Consider the following 27,388-nt stretch of genomic DNA (forward strand, 5'->3'; position numbering starts at 1 on the left):
GTGCTGGGGCGGGGCGAAGAAGCACGAGAGATGCCGAGGGTGTGCAGAGTCCATCCCCAGGCCCATTCCAGAAAGATCTACAGAGAGCCTGCCGTGTGCCGGCAGCTCCTGGCCCTGGGAAAGGCGGAGGTGGGCACTGCAGGCCACGGGACTCTGTGTGCTCTCGCCCACCGTGGCTCCTTCAGTTGCAGCAGTAGCTCCTGCCTGTCGGGCAGGGTCTCGTGTCCTCAGTATTAGGCCTGGGAGCAGAAGGTATGTCCCCATTCCATCTCTTGCAAGGCATGGTTTTGTCCGGAGGCCTCCCGCCATCCCACCCTGAAGCCTGGGGAACTTGGGCCTGTGGGCTCTAATCTCTTGGGCTGATGGAGCTGGAAGAGGGAGGAGACGCCCACTGGCCAGATCTCCCTGAGTGTTAGGCAGAGCATGTGGAGCAGGTGGGGGGGTGAGTGGCGAGGGCTGCTGTGTCTGTATTATCCCCATCCCAGCCCCCTGGTGCCTGTGCACCATAGCCCTCCCTGCAAGCCCAGATCTGCGGTGTTGCTGATCTCAGAATCCTAGCTTCACCCATCATGGGGTGGTGTTCTCTTCCGTTGGCACAAAGAAAGCAGATACTGCCCTCAGGAGTAGGTGTCTCCTCATATTGGTCAGTGAGCTGGCTGGCCCACCCTCCTGGATGCTCCCTGGTCACCGGTTCCCTTCAGGGACTCCCCTCCTCCAGCTGCCCCCACCAACTCTCCAGTCATCTCTGGAATCTGTGTGACTTCCTCAAGACTAGGCTCAGGGCTGCAGAAGGTGGACGCAGCTGCTACCCTCTGGTGGCCTCGCCCAGCAGGTGCACTGACTGCCTGCCTGGAGGTGGAGGCACCAAAGGAAGTGCAGTGTCCCACACACTCCCCTACAGGGGGATCACTTTGCTGGGGCCACCTGGTGGAGGCTGCTGCTCAGGGGAGGGACCCAGTGAGTGTCAGGCCACCTGCACATTCCTGGGTTCTTAGAACCTGGATCCTCAGCAGGGAGTACACCTGGGGGAGACTCCCTGTCCCGCCCTGAGAGCTCTGTGGCTGGCTCCGGGTCATCCCCCCACCACAGGGTGGCAGCAGGGAGCAGGTGCTCTGCTGGGGGACAGTTCATGGAGTGCCCACTGAGGGCCAGGCTGCAGCCACTGGCAGAACCCGAGGCAGTGACGCTGAGTCTTCTGTGACCTTCCCCACGAGGGTCCTGCAGGCCCCAAGCAGGCTCAGGTACCCTCTGAAGCTGGGCCTGGTGTCTCAGGGTCTTGCATCTGCAGCTACTGCAGCTGCCCCTGCCCTTCCTGGGACACTGCGGCAAGGGGCAGAGTCCAGGTAACTGGTTGGGGCCGGTGGCACACTGTGGACCCTTGAGATCTAGCATCATCATGTCTTCCTGCCACATCTCACAGCAGCGCAGCCTGGTAGCCTGTCCCCCTGGATGCCCTCCCACCAGCTGTGATCTGAGGCAATGTCCCTCTCTCCCTCTCTCTTGGTCATAAGCCAAGGCTGCACAGACACAGCTCTCGCTGGCCCTGGGCACAGAGTCCGTGCTGGCCACGTGCCACGGCCTCCCCGCCCCCACCAGCCCTCAACAGTGTGAACTCACTAGTCTCACAGCCTCCACAGAGGCAGGGTCTACTTCCATTTGCATTTCACAGGTGGGGAAACCGAGGCACCAGGAGGGGCCGCTCCCCTCGGGCTGACAGGGGTGAGCACCCAGACCACGCTGGGCAGCTGCAGTCCAGCCCAGAGCTCTGACTGGGCTGCACGAGTCCTGGGGAGGGGTGGAGTTCAGTCAACTTCCCAGGGGTGTGCGGCAGAGGACGGCAGAGCTGTTCAGAGGGACAAATGAGCTCTGGTCCATCAGCTGAGAGAAAAGAGAAAGTTCAGAAGGCTAGGTCGTCTAGGGTGCCAGGTGTGAGAAATTAAAGGAGAGTTTTAACCACCCTTGGAGAAGACAGGTCACCCAAGCAGACCCAAAGGCTCAGCTGACACTCTGCACTCAGAGCAGCAGCGGACAGAAAGAGGAAGTCGGCAATGCCAAGGGGCAGCGAGTGCTCTCTAGGGCGACTGAGGCAGCTGTGGGAAAGTACTGTCACTGATCTAGGTGGGGTGCTCAGGCCTGGTCCTAAAGTGATGGTGGTGATGATGAGGATGGTGGAGATCATGGGGATGGAGATGTGGTGGTGGTGGATCATGGTGACTGTGATGGTGGTAGTGAGGAAGATGGTGGTGTAGTGTGGTGATGCTGGAGATGATGGTGGTGACAGTGGTGGTGGTGGTGATTATGACTAGTGTGGTGGTTGATGATGGTAATGAAGATGATGGGTCTGATGGTGGATGTGGTGGTGGTGGTGAGTGTGGTGGATAGTGTTAGTGATGAGGATGGTGGTGGTGGTGGTGGTGGTGGTGGTCATGGTGAGGGTGAGAGTGAGGGTCATGGTGATGGTGGTGGTCATGGTGATGGAGATATAGGGATGCTCGTGAAGTTGATGATCACGGTGGTGGTGATGGAAAGGTCACAGTGGCAGTTTCGTCCAAGTCGGTCGAGAGTCCCGTGGTCTGGAAGGTGATGTGACCTGGATGTCAGGCTGTGCTGTTGAGGGCAGTCAGCTGGGGAAACCGCAGAGCGCCCGGATCTGGGCAGCACTGCCGTGTGCTCCCCTGTGCTGGTGTGGCCTCGGGGCCGCCCTGGGCTCTGGCCTGCAGTGGGAGACCTGGCTTCAGGGGGCCATTTGTGAAGTTCCGTTCTGGTTGCTTCACGTGCTGTTGATTAAGTGAGGTTGTGAGAGCCTTTCGGCTCCTTCTCAGAGCCCTGTTGGTGGCCTAGCCCCTGCTCCCCTGCTGCTTAGGACAGATTAGTCCCGGAGACACCAGCCCCCCTGGGCCCCCAAGACAAGGGCACCAAAGAAAGTACAGCGTCCAGGTTGGTGGCCACGTCTGGGCCTTTTCTTCATCAGTTCTTGGGAGGCCAGGGCTTGGCCCCTGGGTGAGGGTGAGGGTTCCCGGAACAGCATGGCAGTGGTGCCTGTTCTGTGCTCCCTCTGCGCTGATCTGGAGAACGACGGAAAGCAGGGGGGTCCACCCTCCTCCCTCACTCCCTGCAGTGCCTGCCTTCTGGGACCCACAACCTGTAGGTGGCTCTGTCCGTCCAGGGGATCAGGAGGCCACTGTGTGGAAGCTCATGTGTGTGCCCTGGCCAAGACTCCCACTAGCGCTGTGTGACAATCAGACCTCAGGTCGAGCATAAATAACAGTGGGATTTGCTGATGCCTATCATACCTGCCCAGGACAGGATGATATCACGTGGTCAGTGCTGCTCCCAGGCCTCCCTGCCCTCCCCTCTGGAAGATGGGTCATCGGACACTTAGAGAACCTCCTTTCACAAACAACACGAGCTGCATTTTCATCATCAGAAACCCAGAGAGGTGGGCTAGAGAGGCCAGCGTGGCCAGCTCACTTCTCCAGAGTCCGCTGCTTGCATTTGATGTGCATTTGCCTATTTTTCCTATGGGTATTTACAAATTTAAAATGTTTTGTTTTAAAAGAGAGATTTTTAAAAGGTGAGTTTCTGTGTATCACTCCTACTAGGAAAAGCGGCTGCAGGAGGAGCAGGCGGGGGCCGGGCACCATGTCCTGCCACAGCTGGCTCGGTGCCCGGCCCTCTGGGGGCTCTCCATACGGCAGGTGCTTTCACCTCTGACAGACCCGAGCCCAGGTCAGTGAGGGCCCCAGGGGCCGTGCAGAGCACCACCCCTGAGCAGGAAGCAGGCAAGTGGCCTGGGTTCTCCAGGGGCCCTTCCTTGGGAGGGTCGGGAAGGACCCGAGCACCTGTCCTCGCTCTTCTGGCAAACACGTCTGCAGATAACTGGGGACCACAGTGGGTCGGCTTCCAGCCCGCTGGGGACCACGTAAGGGGCTGGCGGGGGCCATGAAAGACCCAAGGAGCCCCATGAGCCCTGGGGGATTCTCTTCATCAAAAAGGGCAAAAAGGTGGCTACCTGGTGAGGTCAGCATGGAGACCCAGTGGACACAACTCTGAGCAACACCTTGGGGCAGGATGGGGATGGGTGTCGGGTGGCTGGGAGGGAAGGGGGCAACAAGTACAGCCTTTGGAAATGCTACCCTTGAGGCCCTGCAAGCCCTCTGTCCACCCAGCCTAGAGAGGAGGCTCTTCCCCCTGGCTGCTGGCCTTTTCCAGAGTACCTGGGAATCCAGGTACCTTGGGATTGGGCTCTGGAACATTCCAGGGCTCCTGGGCTTTGGACGCCTCCCCATACTCTCCCTCTGTCTTCCCAAATCATACACGTCGAGGAGGTGGATGGAGGCGAACCCGGTCTCCATGCTCCCAGTGGCCTCCTGGCCTCTCTGTGTCCCACGCCCCTGAGCCTGAGGAGCAGGTGCTGATGTGGGCCTGGGGGTCTGCCCCGGCCTCCATCAGCTGTAGGCCTGCCCCCTGCCCCTGCCTCTGCAGCTGATCCAGAGTCTGAGGGGCTGCCCAGCTCTCAGGGTCTGAGCTGTGCTGACCTGGCGGGAGCTCCCTCACCCAGGCCCCAACTAGGAAACAGGCGGGCTCCGTGCTGTGAGCCTGGTAGCTGGAGACCCTGCTTATAAGCCAAGTGTAAAGACAAAGCTTTTCTTCTCCATCCCAGCCCCCAGCAGCATGGCCTTAAGAAGACTAAAGGTGGCCGGGTGCAGGGCCCACGCCGGTACTCCCCGCAACTCAGGAGGCTGAGGCAGGAGGATGGCAAGTTCAAGGCCAGCCTGGGCAATGGAGCAAGACCCTGTCTCGGAATGAAACATAAAAAGGGCTGGGGGTGCGGATCAGAGGTAAAGCCCTGGGTTCAACCCCAGGACTGCGAAGGGAAGAGACAGAAGCTAAGACAAGGAGGAGAGCAGCACAGGAAGCCAGGGGCCAAGAAGGACACACTCTGGGCCCACGGCCCACCAGCCTGGCCCCCCCATGGCCTCCTGCCTGTGGGAACCAGCTCATGGCCCATCAGTCCTCCACACCGAGAACTGCACACTATGAATCACACTTTGTTGTTGTTGTTGAAGGCAGTGTTAAATATTCATTCCAGTTTAATGTGTTTGCTGTGATGTGAGAACAAACCAAAGCTGCCCAGGGCGCTGGGGGTGGGGGAGTGGGCTGGTCAAAGCTGCCCGATCAGCTCCGCCCCAAGGACCCTCTGCAGCTCTAGGCTGCTCTGGATCAGACCTCGCATCTCTGGTTCCAGATGTGCCAGCTGCCTTCGCCATGGACCCACCTGGGGACACTTGAGGACTCGGAGGCCATCATGAGGGCACCTAGGGCTCCTGGGCCAGCACAGACCCTTCCTTACCCACTAGCAGACACCTGCTCCAGGAGAGGTGGGGAGCCTGGGGTCCCGTCCAGCTGCGTCCCTTCTCAGTACAGACAGAGACGTGCCTTGAGCCCAGGGGCCTTCTCCTGCATCCTGCTGTGATCCAGAGCTTGAAGATCCACAGCTGGGGAAACCAGGGGCCGGAAGGAAAGACTGGGCCAAGCCCACGAATCCCTAGCAGAGAGGTGATTCTGGAGATTGGGGCCTTGGTGGCCAGGAAAGCACCTCCTGGCCCTGGGCATCCTGAGCACAGGGCTGTGGTGAGCCGTTCTGATTAGACCGTGGCCGCCATTAGAAGATGGCGCCGGCTTCCACTGTGGCCTGTGACGAACAACTCCTAATATGGAGAATTGGCACGCAATCCCTTCCCATCCTATGAGAAAGGTCCACGTGGCAGCTTAAGATTGGTATGCGGGAGGCTTTATTAGGCTGTGCTTGGGCGCTCGGCGGGGGGTCGCTAGAAGATGATACTTGAATCAAGGCCTGAATAAACTGCTGAAAGAAGAATCCTGTGTCGTGTTTTCCCTTGCTGGCGAGGGGTCGCGACAATTGGTGGCCCGGACGGGGAATTATATTCCTCGAACCCAGGATCCAGAACTTTCAGCAGTCAGGGTGGTGCACCGGTAAGTTCCCAGGTAAAGTGGGAATCCGCAAGCTAATAGCGGGACGCTCCTCGGAAAAGAAAGAGAGAGCGAGAAAAGGGACGCTCCCCTGTAAAAGGAAGAGAGCGGGAAATTCATAGAACGGAACGCTCCCCTGTAAAAGGAAGAGAGCGGGGATTTTTGTACTTTCACTTTCTTTATAGTTTTGAAAACATTATGGGCGTTACTTCTTCAAGCCCAATTTTGTTGGCCCTAGATGGGTTGTTACGTTCAAAAGGACTTAAAGTAAAGCAGAGCACTTTGCAGATGTTTTTGAGAGAAGCTGCCGGGGCCGCGGCCGCGGTCTGGGCATGAGAATGGCGGTGGGCTCAGTCAAGATGCAGCCGCCGTGCGAGAACCCGGCCCTGGCCGCGGCGGTGGCGGCGGCGGACAGCGCTCTGCGCCGCAGTCCCAGCGCCCGCGAGCCGGAGCGCGAGCAGCCGCCGGCGTCGCTGTGGCCGCGGCTGAAGGACCTGCCTGCACTGCTGCGGAGCGGGCTCACGCTGCGGAGAAAGCGGAGCGCCGCCGGGGGCCGGGACCGGACGGAGCCGGTGTGGGTTCCAGAACGCCTGACAAGAAGAGTCCCGACAAATACATCTGAGTTAAATATAACCACTTTGGCCATTACTTCCCAGGTGTTAATTCCGTTGTCTCCTTCTAATCAGACCTCTAATGCCACTCATTTTAAGGCTTCTCCTTATTGCACCCCTGAGTATGGCTTCCCTCCAATATTCACGCCTTGTCAAGATCACTCTTGGGAGAAACATCAGGTCGCTAAAGGTTTCTCTCTTTCCCCCTCTCTCAAAAGATATTTGTATAATTCTTCCAGCAATGCTTCCTCTGTAGGAACAGGTTGGTCCTGGTTTCCATGGTTGATTTCCAATGAAAAGGGAGCCACAGCTGATATTTCCGCTTTGGCTCAATTACGAGGAGTCCAAAGTTGGCTGTTTAATGTTTCTGGCAGTACCCAAGACTCGGAGCGAGGTAGGAGGCTTAAAATTTCTGCAAATAATTCACAATTATCTAATGCTACCTTACCTTCCGCAGCAGTCTGTCTCCAATCTCCGTTCCTGTTTATTTTGGCTAATGATACATCACAGGGGATGCTTAATTGTTCTAATATTACCTGCTATTTGTCTGAGTGTTGGAATGGCTCCTGGACTACGGCAGTGGTTATGAAAGTTCCGACCTTTGTCCCAATTCCGGTTACTGCAGATCCAGAGTCTTTTCCTATTGTTGAATTGATTAGAGCCCGTAGAGATTTTGGAATTACGGCAGCCATAGTGACAGCTGTGGCGGTATCTGCTGCTGCAGCAGTTACAGCTGGAGTAGCCATGGCCAGCCAGGTACAAACTGCTGCCACTATTAATCAGGTTATTCAACAAACATCCACCATACTTGAATCTCAAAGTAGAATTAATCAACACATTTTATCTGGGATTCTGGCTGCTAATCAAAGGATAGATCTGCTTCAAGCTCAAGTTGAGGAATTGTCTGATCTAGTACATTTGGGTTGTATTGATCAACGTGCACATTTATGTATAACCTCTGTCAGATTTAATGATTCCAGAAATGCCTCCCGCATCATCGGAGAGTATCTATCCGGAACCTGGTCCATGGAAGCAGAAAACTTGATCCAGTCTCAACTAACTCAGATTGCTGTTTTGAATAGTACCCGTGTCGAACCAGTGACTTTGGGTCAATTCACCAGTTGGCTATCCTCTGCCTTTTCCTTTTTTAAGGAATGGGTGGGAGTGGGCATTTTTGGGGCAATGTGTTGCTTCGGTGTTGTACTTTGTTTGTGGCTTCTCTGTCGCCTTAAAACTCGCCATGCACAAGAAAAGGCTATGATTGTACAGGCTCTTGCGGCCTTAGAAAATGGCATTTCTCCACAAATCTGGCTTGCACATCTTAAACAGTGATTTCTGGGCAGGGCCATTGCACCCCAAGTGAGTTTCACATTGCACTGGGATTGGCATGTCCTCTTCCTTATTCTCTTCCAGTGCTGAATAGCCCTTGCACTCTGCAGGTCTTGTTACCATTGCACGCAGATGGGTTTCAGGACTGGTCTTTCTTCTCGGCTACAGACTCTTTACCTTCCTCTGGGGCTTAGGGATTGTGTTGCCAACTTAAATTTTGTCATTATTACCAGGCTACCTGTGTTATCCTACTTCTCGCCGTCGTCACGATGCAGGATGCGAGGCAAGGCACTGCACTTGAGTGATCCCTCAACGGACCTCAAGGAAAGCATGTCCTATTGCATGCGGGTTTGACGTCCACGCCCCGCCCTACGAAAAAAGGCGTCGGCTGATATGGGACCAGGTCTAGGGAAGGGCCCTCCTTAGGACTGAACCATACATTGCAGCCACTTCTGCACAGTGGGATAGGACCTCTACTTTCGCCTGCATTGTTTTATAAAACAGAAGGGGGAACTGTGGTGAGCCGTTCTAATTAGACCGTGGCCGCCATTAGAAGATGGCGCCGGCTTCCACTGTGGCCTGTGATAAACAACTCCTAATATGGAGAATTGGCACGCAATCCCTTCCCACCCTATGAGAAAGGTCCACGTGGCAGCTTAAGATTGGTATGCGGGAGGCTTTATTAGGCTGTGCTTGGGCGCTCGGCGGGGGGTTGCTAGAAGATGATACTTGAATCAAGGCCTGAATAAACTGCTGAAAGAAGAATCCTGTGTCGTGTTTTCCCTTGCTGGCGAGGGGTCGCGACACAGGGCTGGGCAGTGCAGGGCACCAGGGCCCATGTCCAGGCCGGGTCAGCACCAACATATTGTCTCCAGTGGCTGTTTCAGTCTGTGCACAGCCTGTGCACCCCAAATCTTCCAGACCTGCGACAGAGGCCCCCAACCCCCGAGACCCCATCCTCTGCCTGGCTCCTGGGAAAACTGGGAATGAATGCTGATTCCTGAAAAATTCCCCCGACAGCTGGGCGCAGCGATGTGCACCTGTTATCCCTGCAATTTGGGAGTTTCAGGCAGGAGGATCGCAAGTTCAAGGTCAGTTTCTACAATTTAGCAAGACCCTGTATCAAAACAAAAAAAAAAGGGGCTGGGGATGTGGCTCTGGGGTTCAGTCCCCATTACTGCACACCCACACCCACAGAAGACATTGTGGAGACTCGCCGCCTCTCCAACCTCTGCCCCCATTTTTGGTGAAGTTGATTGCATCCCTGCATGTCCTGAGCCCCCTCTTGGCAGAGACCGTGGCAGGGGGCTGAGGCACCCCAGCATATTCCCTCCCTCTCCACTGCCTGCCCGCGCTCCGGAGGCCAGCTGTGCGTGTGCCTCCTGTGACAGCGCCTGTGTGTGTGCAGGGGTGTGTGTGCAGCTCGCACCTGTGAGCGTGTGCACCTTGGGCAGGCACACCTCGGGGGCTCCTTGGTCTCGGGTCCCAGCTGGTGTGGCTGCTTCTCTCCATGTGCTTGGTGACGTGAGGCAAGCAGGGAGGGTGGCCACCAGCCATGCAGAGACAGGAGGGCCAGCTGTTGGCCAAGTCCACGGCTGGGGGCGGTGAAACTGGACGTTCATGTCTTCTGCTCGTCTTTGACTTCTGCAGCTTCTAAGTTGCACCTGCACTGCTGTGGAAATAAGAAGCCAACAAGGGCGCCTTCTCATTCTTTTTGCAGCCATCGAGAGCATCAAGGACGGCCAAGGAGGTGGCCCATCCAACCCAAAGTGGCCAATGCACAAACAGGGCTAGGCATGGGCCCTGTGGGTGGCACCTGGTGTGTCCCAGACTCCATCCCATGAGGGGCATCACGCAGGGCATCTCATAGACGTCAGGCCAGGCCCAGGCCACCCAGCCACTCCTGACTCCTGCACCACCATCAGCAGCAGCTGGCCAGCTTACCTCCTGCTTTACCTCTTTCTGTGACAAATGAAACTCTCTCCCCCAAACAGGACAGTGTCTGGCAGCGGTGGCCACACAAGCTCCCAGCTGGTGTGGAAGGTGACCGGCCTGTCAGGGACCCTATGGCTGGCCCAGCAGCTGACATTTGTAACAAGCATGTCCACGCCTGGTCACATACATCTGGGCTCACCCTGTGCCGAGCCTGGGCCTGGAAGAACACGGATGCTGTGTCAGCCCGCTACATCCCCCGGTGGCCCTGGCCAGAGGCCACCTTATCCTGCTGAGCCCTCTGTGCAGCCAGGCTGGGCCCCGGGTCAGCTAGCTCCCACCTGGGCATCTCATCCTGAAAACTGGCTGTGTATTCAGTGTAGCGAGGACCCAAAGAGAGGCCAGGGACGCAATCAGTGCAGCTATTGGCCTGTGGACACGGACATCATGCTTGTGTCATGTTGAAATAGCTGACCCCAGAGTCATCTGGCACCACTTGAAGCAAGTTCCCAAGGCCCAAGTGATATGTGGGGAAGTGTCCCTGCAGCCCGTGGGCCTCTGAGGGCGGGGCGGCATGTGTGCCAGTGTCCCCCTGGTTGGAGCTGGGATCCAGGGCCTGGCCTGAGAGCTCGTCCTCCACCCAGCTGACGCAGGACGGGCTCCGTCACATGTGGCTGAAAAGTCAAGGCTCCCTCGAGTTGAGAGTTTGGGGAGACGGAGCTGAAGTGTGAGAGCTTTGTGATCAGGGAAGTCTCCAGGAAGATTGATCTGATGTGTGTCATCTACAAATCTGAGCCGCGTGCAGATCAGGAAGCAAGCGTGTGCCACCAGGAAGCCAGCCAGGGCCGGAATGTGAGCGCCCGGCAAGGCCTGACTGCTGATTACGCTGCTGGAAAGGGGCAGCGGAAGAGGCGGAAACGGAAGGGGCCGTGTGGACAAGGGCTGGGTCCAGGCAGTGGGGAATCTGGGTTTAGGGTCTGCTTCTCCGTCTGTGCTGAGTCTGGACTTTTCTGGAATAAAACTCTGTCCCAGAGCAGGGTGGGGTGACTCTGCTCACCTGGGCTGGCAGCCTCAGGAGGGCCCGGCCCAGCTTGGCGTCCCAGGGTACTGGCTGCCAGTCACTCCGCAGTGACAAGCCAGGACGGGTCTTGCTGGAGCTCAGGCACCCGGAAGCTCCTTGGCAGTGCTACCACGAGATTCAGAGCGAGGTGTAGGTCCCTTCCACGCGTCTGAGGCTCCAGGGGCCTCCACAGATCCAGTGTGAAGGAAGGGCCCCAGCAGGCCGAGTCGTGAAGAGGGGTCCCCGAGAGGCTGCTTAGCCTTGGTCCGACTCAGGGCTGGGTCCCAAACCTGAGGCAGAAAAGGCAGCTTCACTGTCCCATGGCACCCACCTTGCAGGAGAGACAGCACTGGGTTTGGACACGTATCCCTGCAGCAGCAGCAGCGAGCTCAGGCCCAGCTGTGAGAGCAGACAGGCCAGAGCCGCATCACCAGGACCAAGCAATGGACAGCCCCCCTGCTGTGTCCCCGAGTGAGATCGGCAACCCTCCTGGGGCAGGTCCCAAGGACGCACTCCCACACTGGGAGTGCCCTTTGCAGGATCCCGTGGTGGAGGTCGGAACAATCCAGCACGGGAGGGCTAGGGATGGAGGATGGCCTCACGGGATCTGCAGCACAGCCAGAGAGGAAACACAGGGCCGGTGGCCATAGAGCAGGTCCTGTGAGGAAGGTGTGGACAGGCAGCTGGGGCATGGTGGACGGAGCACATGTAGTTCTTTGCTTTTATTTGCGTGCAGAAGGTCTGCAGGGCCCAGGAAGGGAGCCACTGCAGGCAGGAAGACACCCTCTTCCAACAGAGGCCATTCAGACCCTTGGTCTCTGAACCACTTAACACATTTTGAAAAAACCAGAACCCTGAAATATTCAGAATGTCCAGCACCGATGGCTTGGGTTTGAGGCATCCTGGGCTTCCCCTGAGGCCCAGGACTTTGGGAGTTCCCTCCCTGAGTGGGAAAGTCAGGAGGCACTGTGAGGGGTAGGTAGAGGGCAGGTCCAGAGTTGGGGTCCCCAGGGGAGCAGGGCTACCTGCCATGGTCCTGCTGGGCCAGTAAGAGCCCAAGGGGCACCAGACAGGAAGGCTTCCCACGGCAGCTCTGGCAGCCGCCACTCATCCCTGTGTGGGGTGGGGCGGGCGCGCCAGGACACACCCACCCACACTGGGGACTGCGGCCAGGGATCGCTCTGCTGGTCCTCAAAGCCATCCTGGTAAAGACAAAACAAAAGGAAAAAACTCCAACGTCCTTCGTGAGAGCCAAGCGATGGCCTCAGTCCAGTGGCCAGTGCTCAGCTGTGGGGGCCACACTGAGTGACCACACCTTCCAGTCCTGATGCACCAGGGATCTGAAAGATCACTACAGTCTGGCGCGGTAGTGCCATTAGTGCCGTGACTGGGGACTCGGTCTTCTCCCCCACTCGGAGGCACACACCCTGGGGTAGAGCTACACTCACCTGTTCTTTCGTAATCCTACCCCTTTGCCCTGTTTGGGATAGAATGTTCCATGGAAACGCCCTTTGTGTGTCCCCTTCTCTTGCTCTGCCCTTGGGTGTGGCCTTCCTAGATGTCAATCTGCTGACAGCAGACATCAGGAAGCTAGACTCAGCCCCCCAAACCTGACCCCCGCCTCATTTGAATGGCTTCTCCCCAATAAAAGGGTTCAGCACGTCTCTCTCTCTCTCTCTCCCCCCACAGACCCCTAAGTTCAGAGGAGCCATCACAGGAAGAGGTCTCTCTGTCTCTGTGTGGTTATTCTGTGCACCCAGTTCACCTGGAGTGACCCTGAGTGTTTTAGGAAGGTGACACTCAGCAGCATACTCCGGTCCTGCAGGGGCTCTGCACCACAGCCAAGGGCCACAGCCACAGGGACCCAACACAGAGCCCCTCTGGGGCCTCCCAAAACGGAGCATGGACCTGGTAGCCTCAAACCCCGGTGGGGTGGAGTGACAGCTGGTGCCCTCTCTTCTCTCTCAGGCTCTGCAGACGCTCACCTGCTCCTGTCCCCCGGAGCCCCTGGAGAAGCTGGGCTGGTGAGGCCCCCACGCCTCTGGCCTGCTACCACAAGGCAGAAGCAGGGGCCTCCAGGATGCCAGCGAGCCCTGGGCACGTGGGGTCCCCAGCTGTGCTCCTGAGTGCCTTTGGAGGCGGGCCCTACAGCTCCCTCCTGAGCAGAGCTCAGGGATGTCATGGAGGGCAGCAGGAGCACCCCGGGGGCCATGTCAGCCAGGATGGAGCAGGGAGGTGGAGAAGCTGCTTCACATGGGCCTGCAGAGGCCCAGTGCGCGCCTAGGACGGGAAGGGGGCAGCGGGGAGACAGAACTGTGAAGGTTCCAGAACTGCTGAGAAACTGTCCTGCTCACAGCTCTCAGGAGACAGGACACAGAGCCCCAGGGCCAGCCCCAGGCCTGCAGGGTGTGGGAAGCCCTGCACTCGAGGGCTCGAGAAGCTGCCTGAGGTGGTCCAGGGCAGAACCCCTGTACACACGTTCAGTTCACCAATTCACTTTTCTGGCTAGAGCAGAAGCAAGGTTCCAGAAAAACAAGACAAAAACCCCATAAACTTATCTTTAAAAAGTAGTTGTTTTTCTTTTTCTCATTTTTTAAATCAAAAGACTGGGGGATGCTCTGCAGCCCAGTGGAGGAACTGTCTGGGCCCAAAGACCCAGAGGCATTCATGGCCCCGCCCATGTCCAGCTCCCAAATCCAGCCCGCTGACCTCCAGAGGACTGCTGTTCTGAGCAGTGGCTCTCAGAGAAGACCCCAGACCCTCACTCTGCGGCTCCTCGCCCTGCCTGGGCAGAGGTGGAGGGTAGCTGCAGATCTCCCAGGAGGTGAAGTGCTTTAGAAGAGCAATTAACTAAGTGAAAAATCAAGGCGAGATTAGATACAGCAACCAAACAAAGTGGCAGGTAACCACAAACACCTGTCCATAATAGCACTGAATGTAAATAATCTCCACTCCTTAATTAAAATACCTACATTGACAAAGTGGATTAAAAACAAGATCCAACTAATATGCCACTTGCAAGGCACTCATAGGAGAGCCATGAACAGGCTACAGGTGAAAGGAAGGGAAGCCTTCCATGCACACAGAGCCCCAAACAAGCAGGAGAAGCTATTCTCATATCCGAAAAAGCAGATTTCAAGCAAAATTAATCAGGAGAGACAAAGCAGGCCACTCCATATTGGTAAAGGGAACATTCAGCAAGAAGATATAATGATAGTAAATATTTATGCACCAAGTGTCAGTTTGCCTAATTTCATTTAAAAATACTCATTGACATTAAATTCCAGACAGACCTCAATACAATGATACTGGGTGATTTCAACATGCCTGCATCACCAATAGAGATACAGGTCATATCCAAACACAGAACCAGTAAAGATATTTCTGACCTAAATAAAACTATAAATCAAATAGATGTAATAGACATCTATAGAATATTTCACCCAAAGCCAGTTGAATTCACTATCTTCTCAGCAATTCATGGAAACTTTTCCAAAATAGACCATATTCTAGGTCACAACATGAGCTTTAGCCAATGCAAAAAAACTGATATAATTCCATTCATCTTCTCATCATAATGGGATTAAACTTGAAATCGACAGCAAGATAAATTATAGAAACCATGTAAAAACATGGAGATTGAACAATACTCTTTTAAATTAGGAATAGATTCAACACAAAAAAAATTCTCAGAAACCAATGAGAACAGAGACACAACATATAAAAACCTTGGTGACAGTGGGAAGGCAGTGTTAAGAGGCAAGTTTATAGCACTGAGAGCCTACATTAAAAAAATGTTCCCAAATAAATAATGTAATGTTTTAAAGAGGCTCATTTTTATCTGGAAATTAGTTGTCGTATTCATCATAAAACAAGGTCCTAGCAAAGCAAGAACAAGTCTGTAGACGTCAGGAAGTAATTAAAGATCAGAATCTAAATGAAAGAACTTGAGAATAAAAAAACACAAAGGATCAAAGAAACAAAGAATTGGTTCTTTGAAAGGATAAACAAGTTTGATAAACTCTTAGCCAAACTAACCTACAGAGAAAAAAGACCCAAACCAACAAAATTAAAGGTGGAAAAGGAGATATCACCAGATACTTCTGAAATCCAGAGAATTAGAGACTGTTTTGAAAATTCATACCCCAATAAGCTGGAAAACGTAGAAGATGTTGACAAATTTCTAGACACACATTATCTGCCCAAATTGAACCAGGAAGATATAAAAAACGAATTAATATTTAGTAATGAAACTAAAAAGGCAATTAAATCCTTCCAACAAAGAAAAGCCAGGCCCAGATGGGTTCTCAGCTGAGTTCTACCAGACCTTCAAAGAACTAACACCAGTCCTCAAATCACTCCATGAAACAGGCAGGAAGGGACGCTCCCAAAGCATTCTATGGAGCCAGTACCACCTGACAGCAGAACCAGACAAAGGCCCTAGGAACCAGAACTGCAGTGGACCAGTGGACCAGTGAAGGCGGATGTGAATGAGCTCACGGATCGGAGGTTGGCAAGCCGCATTCCAAACACGTCAGGGCTGGGCTGGGCTCAGCTTGTGGCTCAGCGGTAACGCATTCGCCTAGCACGTGGGAGGCCCTGGGTTCCATCCTCAGCACCGCATAGAAATAAATAAAATAAAGGTATTGTGTCCATCTACAACTAAAAAAAAAACTTCAAGAAGATAACACACCATGATCAAGTGGGCTTCATCCCAGGGATGCAAGGTGGGTTCAACATAAAAAAAAAAAAAAGAACAATAAATGTGATTCACACACAAATACAATTATGGACGAGAATCTCGATCATGTGACGGTCATGCCACACACCATCCCTGCTGTCCACCCAGCTGCCTGCGCCTGCCACACCCCCAGTACTGCCTGACAGCCACCCGCCTGCCTTTCCCCCAGCCTCAGCCCTGAGGCGCCTGGTGGATCCTGAGCAGCCACACAGCTCGCCCAGGGCACTGGGGGACCCCGCTGGCCCTGATGCCTGCAGAGCAGGGAGCCCACGGGCTCCCCAGAGGAGCAGCCCTGAGCCCTGGGCAAGGGACATCCCGCCCGGCTCTGCTGGAGGGAGTCTCCCCTGCCCCCCACAGGCTTTGCAGTGCGCGGCTCTGACAATCAGCCTTGGCAAGAGCGCTACCAAGAAGGTGGCACGTTCTGAGGACACGGCATAGTTCCCGGAACCCGGTGGCTTCCCAGAATGGTCTCCTCCCTGCTTAGGACAGTCCCCTGGCACGCACGAGACCTGCCTCCTCCCCTGGCCCTCCCTCTTCTGGGCAGAGCAGAGAAAGCCCTGGCAGGAGGCCCCAGGGGAGCAGAAGGAGGAGCAGGAGCAGCAGGCAGCAGGTGAGGGGCTGGCGTGGGCGGGCAGAGGACCACAGCTGGGCACCTGGACACTGCGGGATCTGCAGCACCGTGGGCAGGACTGTGGGGATGGGGCCTCCTGTCCTGGCTGCAGCCCCTCCAGGACACTCAGCCCCTGGCCGCCTCCTGCTCAGATGGGCCTGGGTTGCTCAGGGCTGGGGTCTGGCCAGGTCTGCAGGGCACAGGGGTGCAGGGGGATGGGCAGGCTGGGGGGACAGGACCCCGCCTCTCCTGGATCCCCAGGTGGGCTCTGGGGGTCCTCTGTGGGTCCCCCACTTCCCACCTTATGTCACTGCGGAGCTGTGCTCCAGGGCTGAGCAGGACCTCTGGGCAGGACACACACCCCACTGGTGCTCAGCATGTGCACACACCACACACACTGACACTCGTGCACAGATGTGCACACACACACTCACACTGGTGCATGGTGTTTGCACACACCCTACACACTCATGACACACGCATGGCGTGGCACACACACACTCATGACAGGCACTCTGGGAGTTTCCAGCAGGGCCGCCGCCCTCCCCACAACTCTTCCTTCTGGCTGGACTCCCTGCACTCTCCACCTACTCCCCTAGGGCCCATCACTTCCCTGCCAAGGAATCAGGGTCAGGGCTGGCGCTCCTCTAGGGCAGCTGGGCAGGCATCTCAGGAAGGGAGGCCGGAGGTGGCCGGGGTCATCCCACACTCTCCCATGCTGTTCCCAGGGGTGAAAGTGGCACACTCCCAACAAGAGTGGGGGTTTTCGGAGGCAGTCGCCCTTCCTGGCTACTCCGGGTGGACAAGATGCTCCCTGGGCGCGGGGTCCACATGCCCGCTGTGGCTGTGGGGCTTGGTGTTGGAGTGGACACAACCACAGGGCCAGAGGCAGGAAAGAGGCACCAGCCGCCCCGGGAGTCAGTGAGCCAGGGCCACTGTGCACGGGACAGTGACTGGACACTGCAGGAAGCGGCTCCCCAGCCAGCCTCTTGCCTGGTTCTGAGGGGCTAGTGCTCCACTGTGCTGGAGGACACTGCCCACGTACCCAGCTGGGCCTTCACCTCCCCTGAGTCCTGGAATCAGCCTGTGGGCCTGGGGTGGAGGCAGCCTGCAGTGGGGCAGAGCCTGAGGCTGGGCCCTCAGGAGCGTGTCCTCCTCACACGGCCAGCAGGGACCTTGGCCTGCCCTCTGCCCCTTACCTGAAGACAGTGGGGGAAGGCTACCCCTGATGTGCAGGGGTGTCTGCAGAAGGAGGCCGTGCAGCAGAAGGAGGCAGTTACCAGAAGGAAGCCGGGCAGCAGAAGGAGGCCGTGCAGCAGAAGGAGGCCGTGCAGCAGAAGGAGGCAGTTACCAGAAGGAGGCCGGGCAGCAGAAGGAGGCCATGCAGCAGAAGGAGGCTGTGTAGAAGGAGGCCATGCAGCAGAAGGAGGCCGTGCAGCAGCTGCAGGAGGCAGAGCCCAGGGCCTGTGGCCTGGGGGAGGTGCAGGTCCACTAGTCACCAAGGGTCCACCCAGAAGGAAGGCAAGACCTGGAAGAAGCCCAGGCTTCCCGAGGACCAGCCCCATGATAAGGGGTGGCCCTGGGGTGACCAGTAGGTGGACTTCCAAAGGACCCACCAGGGCCCCAGGGGAGACGGCAGGCTGTGCCCAAGGCTTGTGAAGAGCCCAGCACCCACATCATGCCGTGGCACGGACAGCAAGAGCCCAGGGGCTCCTCCCTCACCATCAACCTCCAGCCCAAGGTGTCTGGGGAGGGGCCAGGTGAGGAGCCAGAGATGGCAAGAAGGGCATCAGGCCAACCCAGGTCCTTCCAGAGCTGGAGGGGAGGGCAGGCCCTGGGCAAGGGCACGGCTCTGCAGACTCCTCCCAGGAGGCCCCCTGCACGTTCTGGTTGAAGCAGGACTCGGCAGCTGAGCAGGAGCCACCGGGGCAGCAAGGAGGCTGTGGGGGCTGAACCCCTGACCAGTCTGCACGCCACCTGGGCACCTGGGTCCTGGCTGAGCCTGCCAAGGTGGGGAGAGTGTTTGTGAAACTATCCCAGGGACAGCAGCTCTGATCTCAGGTGCTGGGGCGTTGCCACGCCCCTTCCTGGAGCCTCGTGGGGTTCCCAACACTGACACTGTGGGCTGCTCCTGCCCATCCTCACCGTCGGCACACGGAGCCACAAATGGATCAGGCGCTCTCACACTCAGGACGGGCCTGGCAGGATGGGCAGCCCATCGCCAAACTCCTGGATCTCAGAGAAAACGGGTTCAGGATCGTGTGGATGACCTAAGGCAGGCCAAGGGGACAGGGCCTCCCTTGCAGGGGCTAAGGCAGATGACAAGCCCCCGCTGAGCCTCAGCACATTCAGGGAGAGGGCAGGAGTGAACCTGCCACTTGCCCTTTGTGAGTGACTTCCAGGTGGATTAGAATGTTTGGCAAGCCACGGCTTCTCTGCCCTTCTTCTTCTTCTTCTTTTTTTAATATTTATTTTTTAGTATTTTTAGGTGCGCACAATATATTTATTTTTCATTTTTATGTGGTGTTGAGGATCGAACCCAGCGCCCCGTGCATGCCAGGTGAGAGCGCTACCTCTGAGCTGCAGCCCAGCCCACACAAAGGCGCTTTTCACTGGGGAAAATCACCTTTCACTGCTCCAAACTGATCAGAACAAACTCATACTCAGGCCAACTGGCCTCTGACCCCACTGAACCCTGCAAGTTGTGTTGGTGGGTCTCATTTCAGGAGCCATGGCACAGGCCTGTGATCCCAGCAACTCAGGAGGCTGAGGCAGAAGGATCCCAAGTTCCAGGCCAGCCTCAGCAACGTAGAGAGGCCCTGCTGCAGAATAACCAATAAAAAGGGCTGGGGACGTGGACTGGGCTGTGTCTCAGGAGTAAAGCTCTCGTCTCGCAGGTGGGAGGCACTGGGTCTGATCCTCAGCACCACATAAGATAGAAAAGACAACGTGTGGTCATCTACAACTAAAAACATATAAAAAGGGGGTGGAAGTAGTTCAGTGGTAAAGTGCCCCTGGGTTCAATCCAAAGAAAAAAGAGTAATAAAGAAAAAAGAATAATAAAAACAATTTTCCAGTTGATACAGGGAGCCCCCCTGGAAGGTGCTGATAGTAACAGATCTGGCCAGCAGGACATGTGTCCACGGAGGTCCAGACTCTGGCCCATCACACAGCTGTGGACACTGGCTGGGTGTGCAGGAGCTCTCAGGATAGCATCAGTCAAGTGGCTGTGAGCTGCTCCCTGTGCCCCTCTAGGACACGCAGGTGGGTGGTCCCTCTGAGTGCAGCAACTGCAGGCCAGCTGCCGGGGACCACCCAGTTCCGCCTGTGCAGGGGACAGACGTTCTCCTGTCTTCCTGTGATGCCCTTGTTTCCTGTGGCCGGGGCCTCACACACTATGAAGCACAGGGACAGGAAGGAGGGTGGCTGCTGGGGACCCAGACACTGGGAGGAGGCTCAAGCATGGAGGGCACAGCGCGTCCAGGGGAAGCTTGGCCCCTGGGCTGCCCAGCCCCTGGCCGGGTGGAGGCCGCTCCCTGCAGCCTGGGACCACCTGGGGACTTCTGACCCCCGGGTCTCCCTCCCTCCCTTCCACAGGGAGTGTCCCAGAAACCGGTATCCAGGACAAGGGACCCCTGAGGCCTCCCCCATCAGCCAGCCATGCGGACCTGGCCCTCTGTGTCCCCCAGACGCATCCCCCAGCCCTGCGTTCCCAGCATGCTCGGGATCCTCCTGCTCCTGGTGGCCTCCCTGAGTGCTCAGAACACAAGTAGGTATTGGGACTCTGCCCCTCTGCCAGAGAAGGGCTGGGGACACAGGGGTGGGAAGGGCAGACCAAGGTCAGGCCCAGAACTGACCCACCCCAAGTGACGACTGTGACCCTGCAGACCCAGGCCCATGGGTGAGAAGCCAGCAGGAGACCCTGGGTCTTGAAGGGGCAAGCCCCGTGCACCCAGGACAGCAGGGCAGGCACCCCAGCAATGCCTGCTGGCCACTGCCAGAGCATCAGGGGGTGCCCAAGACCACGTCCAGGCTCCAAGGCAAAGAGGATCCCTGAGAGTTGGGGCCGGTGCCATGGCCAGGGGACGACAGGCTCCACAGGACCGAGTTCCTCCCAGCAAGGTCCCTGATCCACCCTGGTCAGCAGCCTCAGCATCACTGGGCCTTAGACAAGCAGACACTCAGAGCACTAGAAGGGAAGGTGCAATGCACAGGGTCCCCAGTGAGTCCCCGTGCAGCTCTCCAGATCCAGGTTGGCTGTGCAGAGAAATGCCCCCAGGGCCACCCAAGGCACCAGTGTCCTGGCCACTCTGATAGCCAATGGGGACAGCAAGAATTTGGGTCAGATCCCCCAGGAGGTGCAACTGGAGACCCTAACACCACAAAGACCTCCCTGGGGCCAGCGTGGTGACACGGCACAGGGCAGGGAGCTGCAGGAACATCTGGCTGACCAGCTGCCTCCTGCCCAGTGACCAGCTGGTGGCACACACGCCTGGCACACGGCCTCCCTCCCTGCGGTGTGTGTCTGACTGCCACCCCAGCTCTGTGGGCTTTGATGGAGCCTATCCTAGCGTGAGTCACAGGTAGAGTCCCTGGAGGCGCTGACACCACCCCTGCCCCGCCCAGGCCCCGCCCTGCCCACAGTGTGACCCTCCCCTCCACACAGGCTGGGACAGGCCCTCTTGCACAGAGGGCGTGGTGTCCGTGGCCAGGGGCCAGCCGGCAGTGATGGCCTGCAACATCTCCAACACCTTCTCCCGCATCACCATCCGGCTGCGCGCCCACGGAAAGACCGTGACCATCTTCGAGGAGCAGCCCCCGGGACGCTTCTCCGGGGGTGGCTGGAAGCTCCAGGTGCACGGAGGCCAGGCCCGGCTGGTGATCACAGCCGCCCAGGACGCCCACGCGGGACAATACTTGTGGCATCTGCAAGGGCTCCAGAGAACGAACAGAGCCACGTATCTGAATGTCTCAGGTGAGGCGGGCCCGGGGCGGGGCCAGAGCCAGGGCCAAGCGGGAGGGTGGGCCAGGGGCGGAGCATGGGGAGGGGCTGGGGGCAGCAGGGGGCTCCCCACTGGGAGGGGCAGCGGCCAAGGAGCAGGAGCAGAGCCGAGGGCAGAGTCCAGGGCACAGACCCACAGGCGCAGGCCTGAGTCCTGACCAGACACAGCAAGCCAAAGAGTCCCTGGCCCCCAGCTCCTGTGCGCTGTCCTACCCTCTCCAGACCTGCCCCGCCCAGCGTGCCCGCCGCACAGCTTCACCCTGGACCCCGTCCCCATAACAAGGGCAATTTCTCCTCAGACCACTACCACCCCCGATTGCCCTCGGGTCCTCACTCACACACACCCGCCCAGCACCTGCTCCATTCCCCCACCTTCCTCCCTTCCCCCACCTGCTCCCCCAGTTGTCCACAAATAGAAGGGGCCACAGAAAACGTCCCCCTCTCCTGCGGCTCTGTGCCCCCAGGCCTCACAGGGCCCGCAGGTGTCCTGGGTGCCATCGCTTCCGTGCCCAGTCAGGCCCCTCCCAGCCTAAACCCACTGCCCACCTCATCCTTTCCTTCCCTACAAGATCCCAGGTCCCCATGCCCCCCACCGGTCTAATCCACCCCTGTCACCTGAGCCCAGCTGGCAGTGTCTGTGATCTGGCCCCTGGAGGGGACCCAGGGAGCCCTACCCCTGCTCATGCTGCCCCAGAGGTAGAGGGACATCAGGGCTCTGTGCCAACGTGACAGTGTCTCCCCAGCAGAGTCTCAAGACCAGGAGGAGGCAGCAGGCCTGAGGCCCTCCACACGTCCCTGGGGTAGGTGCTGCATCCCTGTCCCTGAGGTACCACCCCTCCCCTGGCTCCTCAGGGCCTGGCCCACCCCAGGGCCACTGTGCCACCTAGCAGCCTCCCTCATCCCAGTGATGTCCCTGCCCAGGAGGGTGGGCTGGGCAGGCAGGAGGCGGTGGGGACACCACTGTGGCCAGTGAGTCAGTGAGTGATGCGTGCAGTGACCAGCGATGCAGGTGACTCTGCCCACCTGTCCTTCCCAGGCACTGCAAGCCAGGTCCCAGGCTCAGAGAGGCTGCAAGCCAGGTCCCAGGCCACGCCCCAGGCCATGGTAGGGGCGCTGGTTGCTGTCCTTCTCTTGATCCTGGTGGTGGGCTCCCTTGGCTGGTGTTGGCACCGACGTTCTCTGAAGTTGGTGCAGGTAAGAGGCCTCCATGTGGTCCAGGGCAGGGTGGAGGTTTCCCTGCGTCCTGTACTGGGCAGTGGGCCCCTGGGTCCTGCACCCCCAGTGGCTCAGGGACACAGTGGGGCTCCCAGGCCACATTTCCCCAGGCCCTTACTTGTCCTCTGGACACCCAGGAAAGCAGCAGGAGGGGTGGTCTCCCTGCTCCTCCCAAGACTCCAGGACAGACCTGTTCTCTGAGCCCAGGGGGAAGTGGATTCAACTCTGCTGGCCTCAGAACCCGGCCTGGGCTCTGTGTGTGCATGCATGTGTGTGCCTGTGTGTGTGTGCTTGTGTGCACGTGTGTGCAGGGGCATGCACGCCTGCAGATGCAGCGCTGCGTGGCTGGAGTGTGCCTGTGTCATCCCTGAGTGTCTGCATGGCACCAGGGTCTTGCCCGGCCCTCACTCTGCCTCTCTCCCCAGATGAGAGGGGCCAGCTGGAGCCCAGCAGAGCTCACCTACATCAGGAGCTCAGCTCCTCCAGCCGCACAGTGAGAGGAGCATGCCCTGCACAGTCCTCTCCATCCCTCCCACCCAGACAGAGACCTGCCCCTGTGGTCTCCAGCCACTCTCTGCTGCCTCACCTCTGTCCAAAAATGGGAAATCTCAAACTGCACAGCCTTTGATTGACAGGATCTGCCCTGCCTCTGCTGCTTATCAAGGGGGGCCCTGGCTCCTCTCCTGCTGCTGAGCCCCTGTGCTCCAGGGGCTCCCCACTCCCTGAGAGACCGCAGAACAAACCAGAGGACCTCCAGCCTTGGCTAAGTGGACCGTGGGCACACGCCTGTCTTGACCAAGAACAGAAATAAGTTTTGTGGACCCTGCTGCCAGGGGCCCAAGGATCAAGATGGGGGGCTCCAGATGTGAGATGCCATGTGGCCCCATACCTGGACCTGCTGCAGGAGTCCTTGGGAAGGAGGTGGGAGGTGGGACAGGTGTCTGCTGGCCAGCGCTGATCCCCTGGGGAGGATGGTTGTGCCTGGGGGCATCCCTGGCTCAAGTCTACCACACCTACTGCTTTTAAAAATCTCCCACACGGTAACCCTTAAACAAATATAATAAACTAACTGAGAAGCACCAACCCACTGGGAAGTACCGGTGTTCTCTTGACAACCACACAGACCTGCCAGGAGTGGTTGGGCTGCGAAGGCTGTCATGGCCAGGCCTTGCTCTCCCAGTCTCCCCAGGGTCCTCAGGGGGACCCTGCCTGGGGCCTGGCCCCCAGAGCCAGCAGCCACAGTCCCAGTGAAAACTGGAATTGCAACTGCTCCTTGGCCAGCCCAGCCGGCTACATCTACAAATGGGTATTTGCTGGCTTTCTGTTCTTATAATGGTGACATTTCTCTAGGACAGGGCCAGCAAATGAGTTGTCTTCCCAGTTTGGGCCAAATTGTGATTAAATTCATTTTCCCTTTTTACATCGTTCTCTCTTCTTTCATTTTCTTCTCCAGTGCTGAGGGTGGAACCCAGGGCCTTGAACATGCTAAGCACACGCTGGTGGGGGGGGGGTGCGGGCGGCGGCGGGGGCTNCAGCTTGTCTGTACTCTGGCTATTCCAGAGAGAAGGGCCCCACTTCCTGGGTGGCCCATTGCCCTGGCTCCTCAGGGCCTGGCCCACCCCAGGGCCACTGTGCCACCTAGCAGCCTCCCTCATCCCAGTGATGTCCCTGCCCAGGAGGGTGGGCTGGGCAGGCAGGAGGCGGTGGGGACACCACTGTGGCCAGTGAGTCAGTGAGTGATGCGTGCAGTGACCAGCGATGCAGGTGACTCTGCCCACCTGTCCTTCCCAGGCACTGCAAGCCAGGTCCCAGGCTCAGAGAGGCTGCAAGCCAGGTCCCAGGCCACGCCCCAGGCCATGGTAGGGGCGCTGGTTGCTGTCCTTCTCTTGATCCTGGTGGTGGGCTCCCTTGGCTGGTGTTGGCACCGACGTTCTCTGAAGTTGGTGCAGGTAAGAGGCCTCCATGTGGTCCAGGGCAGGGTGGAGGTTTCCCTGCGTCCTGTACTGGGCAGTGGGCCCCTGGGTCCTGCACCCCCAGTGGCTCAGGGACACAGTGGGGCTCCCAGGCCACATTTTCCTAAGACCCCAGCTGGCTGTAGCCAAACCACAGGCCTGACTTGTGCAGGCGCAGAGGGGCCCCTCTGTCCCCAAGGCCTCACTTGTCCCCAGGAGAGCAGCATGGGGGTGGTCTCCCTGCTTCTTTCAAGACTCCTGGGAATCTGTTTCCAGGACAGACCTGTTCTCTGAGCCCAGCAGGAAGTGACTTCAACTCTGCTGGACTCAGAACCCAGCCTGGGCTGTGTGTGTGTGTGTGTGTGTGTGTACACATGTGCACGTGTGTGCAGGGGCATGCACGCCTGCAGATGCAGCGCTGTGTGGCTGGAGTGTGCCTGTGCCATGCCTGAGTGTCTGCATGGCACCAGGGTCTGTGCCAGGCCCTCACTCTGCCTCTCTCCCCAGCTGCAGAGGTTCTGAGCCCTGTGAACCAGAGTCCAGTGGGATCAGAGTCTACCTGGAGTGTGGATCCCAACCCCACACTCCCACAGTGAGGCTGACACAGGGTGCCACCCTCCCTGCACCTGCAGCCCTTGCAAGCCCATATCACCCGGCATCCCAAGGCCCATGGAGCTGTCAGCATCTTCTTGGCTGAGCAAAGGAGGATCCTGAGAGCTTTTGCTGGGCACAGGAGAGCCTGCTCCTGTGCCTGGATGTAGGTGGTGGATCTCTTGGGCTCTGTGCAGCAGCTCACTGGGGAAGCCCCTGGAAGCTGGGCAGCATCCTGCCTGGGTTTCTGTCCATCACTCACACCAGGACAGGGAGACCCGCCCCTGTGGTCTCCAGCTCCTTTCTGCTGCCTCAACTCTGTCCAAACATGGAAAATCTCAAACTTCACAGCCCTTGATTGACAGGATCTGCCCTGCCTCTGCTGCTTATCAAGGGGGGCCCAGGCTCCTCTTCTACTGCTGAAACCTCCACCATGCGGCCTGCGCAATGGTTTCATTAATGAGGTTCTTGGCATAAAGTTAGTTAGAAGAGATCGAAATAAAACACACAGACTCAGTTACCTTATTTCTATTGCCAGGTCCGAGACAGCTCCCCTCTCTGGCTCCAACCTCTAACCGCCCAGCAGGGCAGCAAGGATTACTCAGGGCTAGCAGGAGAGAGAGAGAGTGAACACGCCAGGGAGTAGTCTTTTATTGGGGAACAAGAAATTCAGGGGATAATTCCATCCAATGAAGGTTGAGGGGGGACTGCACTCCAAGGTCAGGGTCAGCGATTGGGCCCCCGGGGTCAGTGGTCAGTCACACCCCCACACGGACGGGTTCTCTCATCAGGAAAGGGCCGGGACAATTCCGACACAGCCAGAAGCCTCAGACCCTTAACGGGAGTCGCCCAGTCACGTGTCAGGATGGCTTCCCACAGAAACCCCTGTGCTCCAGGGGCTCCCCACTCCCTGAGAGACCCCAGAGCAAGCCAGGGGACCTCCAGCCTTGGCTTAAGTGGACCGTGGGCACACGCCTGTCTTGACCAAGAACAGAAACAAGTTTTGTGGACCCTGCTGCCAGGGCTCCAGGGACCAAGATGGGGGGCCCCGGGTCTGAAATGACGCATCACCCCATGCCCACCACCAGGGGGTGACGCAACCCAGCGGCAGAGGCCCTCAGGGAAAGAAAGTGGGAGCATCACAGGTGCTGGCTGGAGGGAGCTGCTTCCCCAGGCAGGACAGACAGGCCCCTCAGACCCCAGACCTCTCCTGGGGGATCCCCCTGGCTCCCCACTCAGGCCCATCCCAACCACCACACCCCACTTTTCTTCTTGGGCTCACATGTGCACGTGTTTTCTTTATTGCAATTGTAACTGTGTTAGTCAGGTTTCCTTGCTGTGACCAAAATACCTGACAAGAACCACTTCAAGGAGGATGAGTTCATTCTGGCTCACAATTTCAGGGGTTTAGTCTGTGGTCAGCCAAGTCCATGGCTCTAGACCCAAGCGAGACAGAACACTGGTGAAGGCGATCCCCCACTCACTGTCTTGACAGGGTCACAGTGAGAAAAAGTGTTGGCAAAGCCGCTCTCCCACTGTCTTGACAGGGTCACAGTGAGGATGAATGCTGGCAAAGCCACACTGGTTGGTGGGAAACCGAAACCTTGAGACCCTTTTTTATGTAATTGGGACTTTTCATTTTCATGCTTATGTTCCTGACAGGAGTCATGAGTATGTTAAATGCCAAACAAATTAAATTTCAGATGGCTAGAACATAACAGGTAGTTCATGCCTTGGAGGCTGTTCTACTACCCCTCAGCATATCAAGGACAAAGTAGAAGGCTGTTCTTCTATCTCAGTACATTGTGGACAAACCTGATAACGGACAACAATCATCCTTTGAAAGGTCATGAGAATTTTAGGCACCACATTGATTATATCAACTAGAACCCAAGCCCATATTTCCGGCCTCTTAGAAAACCTAATCAGTATGCTTATTTCACAAAGTTCACCACATGCAGTTTCATTTTTGATTAAGGAAAGTTACATTATACACTTAGGAAAGTTAAAACATATAAAGATATATTCTTCTCTTTTTATAAACCCTTTCTTACTTTACATAGGCATATATGACGAGCATAGTTAATATTGGTGGAAAGTGGATTGATGTTTAGAACTTACTTTCTTTTGAGAAAGATTATAAAGATATAAGAACTAGTGCAGGTTGACTGAGGAACAAAGAAACTCTTTGAGAAAGCAGCTCAACCAGTTTTATGAGAATAAATTTAGGAATTAATTAAAACAGCTTTATAAGACACAGTTTTAGAATAATGTTAGAAATATTATTTTATTTAGATTCTTAAGTTTAGAAATTCTTAAGTTTTTAGTTGTATAGGTTTCTGATATGTTTT

At 57.0% G+C, this 27,388-nt stretch overlaps 2 protein-coding genes and 1 long non-coding RNA gene across 9 annotated transcripts; 2 read left to right on the forward strand and 1 right to left on the reverse strand.

The window, feature by feature from the left end:
- Positions 1-5,963: 5,963 nt before the first annotated feature.
- LOC125614304 lies at positions 5,964-7,998 on the forward strand. The gene is made up of 2 exons (XM_048796890.1): positions 5,964-5,997; positions 6,283-7,998. Exon 2 carries the CDS (start codon positions 6,327-6,329, stop codon positions 7,935-7,937), a length of 1,611 nt encoding a protein of 536 aa, XP_048652847.1. The 5' UTR covers positions 5,964-5,997; positions 6,283-6,326; the 3' UTR covers positions 7,938-7,998.
- An 888-nt stretch (positions 7,999-8,886) lies between these two features.
- On the reverse strand, positions 8,887-11,888 carry LOC125614305. Its single transcript, XR_007344901.1, has 3 exons — positions 10,924-11,888; positions 9,364-10,086; positions 8,887-9,051 (listed from the first exon to the last, which is right to left on the reverse strand). It is a non-coding gene; the product is annotated as an uncharacterized LOC125614305 (long non-coding RNA).
- Positions 11,889-15,928: 4,040 nt separating this feature from the next.
- Positions 15,929-25,458, forward strand: Sectm1 (secreted and transmembrane 1). 7 transcript variants are annotated; one of them, XM_048796936.1, is made up of 6 exons: positions 15,932-16,277; positions 19,875-20,046; positions 20,944-21,252; positions 22,023-22,079; positions 22,316-22,473; positions 24,954-25,458. In XM_048796936.1, exons 2-6 carry the CDS (start codon positions 19,938-19,940, stop codon positions 24,966-24,968), a joined length of 648 nt encoding a protein of 215 aa, XP_048652893.1. In that variant the 5' UTR covers positions 15,932-16,277; positions 19,875-19,937; the 3' UTR covers positions 24,969-25,458. The 7 variants fall into 7 exon arrangements, with proteins under 7 accessions (XP_048652888.1, XP_048652893.1, XP_048652872.1 ...); XM_048796915.1 differs by lacking the exon at positions 24,954-25,458 and adding an exon at positions 22,920-23,914; XM_048796924.1 differs by lacking the exon at positions 24,954-25,458 and adding an exon at positions 22,920-23,914 and having other exon boundaries at positions 22,026-22,079.
- Positions 25,459-27,388: the final 1,930 nt, after the last annotated feature.

The sequence above is a fragment of the Marmota marmota genome, unplaced genomic scaffold (assembly GCF_001458135.2).
Source record: "Marmota marmota marmota unplaced genomic scaffold, marMar, whole genome shotgun sequence".
NCBI classification, from domain to species: Eukaryota; Metazoa; Chordata; class Mammalia; order Rodentia; family Sciuridae; genus Marmota; species Marmota marmota.

Bases quoted from the DNA above. Each gene is read 5' to 3' on its own strand.
- LOC125614304 (XM_048796890.1), top strand. From the start codon at position 6,327: ATGAGAATGGCGGTGGGCTCAGTCAAGATGCAGCCGCCGTGCGAGAAC.
- Sectm1 (XM_048796915.1), top strand. From the start codon at position 19,938: ATGCGGACCTGGCCCTCTGTGTCCCCCAGACGCATCCCCCAGCCCTGC. The intron at 20,047-20,943 runs GTAGGTATTGGG...CCCTCCACACAG, and splicing joins CCTGAGTGCTCAGAACACAA to GCTGGGACAGGCCCTCTTGC. The intron at 22,080-22,315 runs GTAGGTGCTGCA...TGTCCTTCCCAG, and splicing joins GCCCTCCACACGTCCCTGGG to GCACTGCAAGCCAGGTCCCA.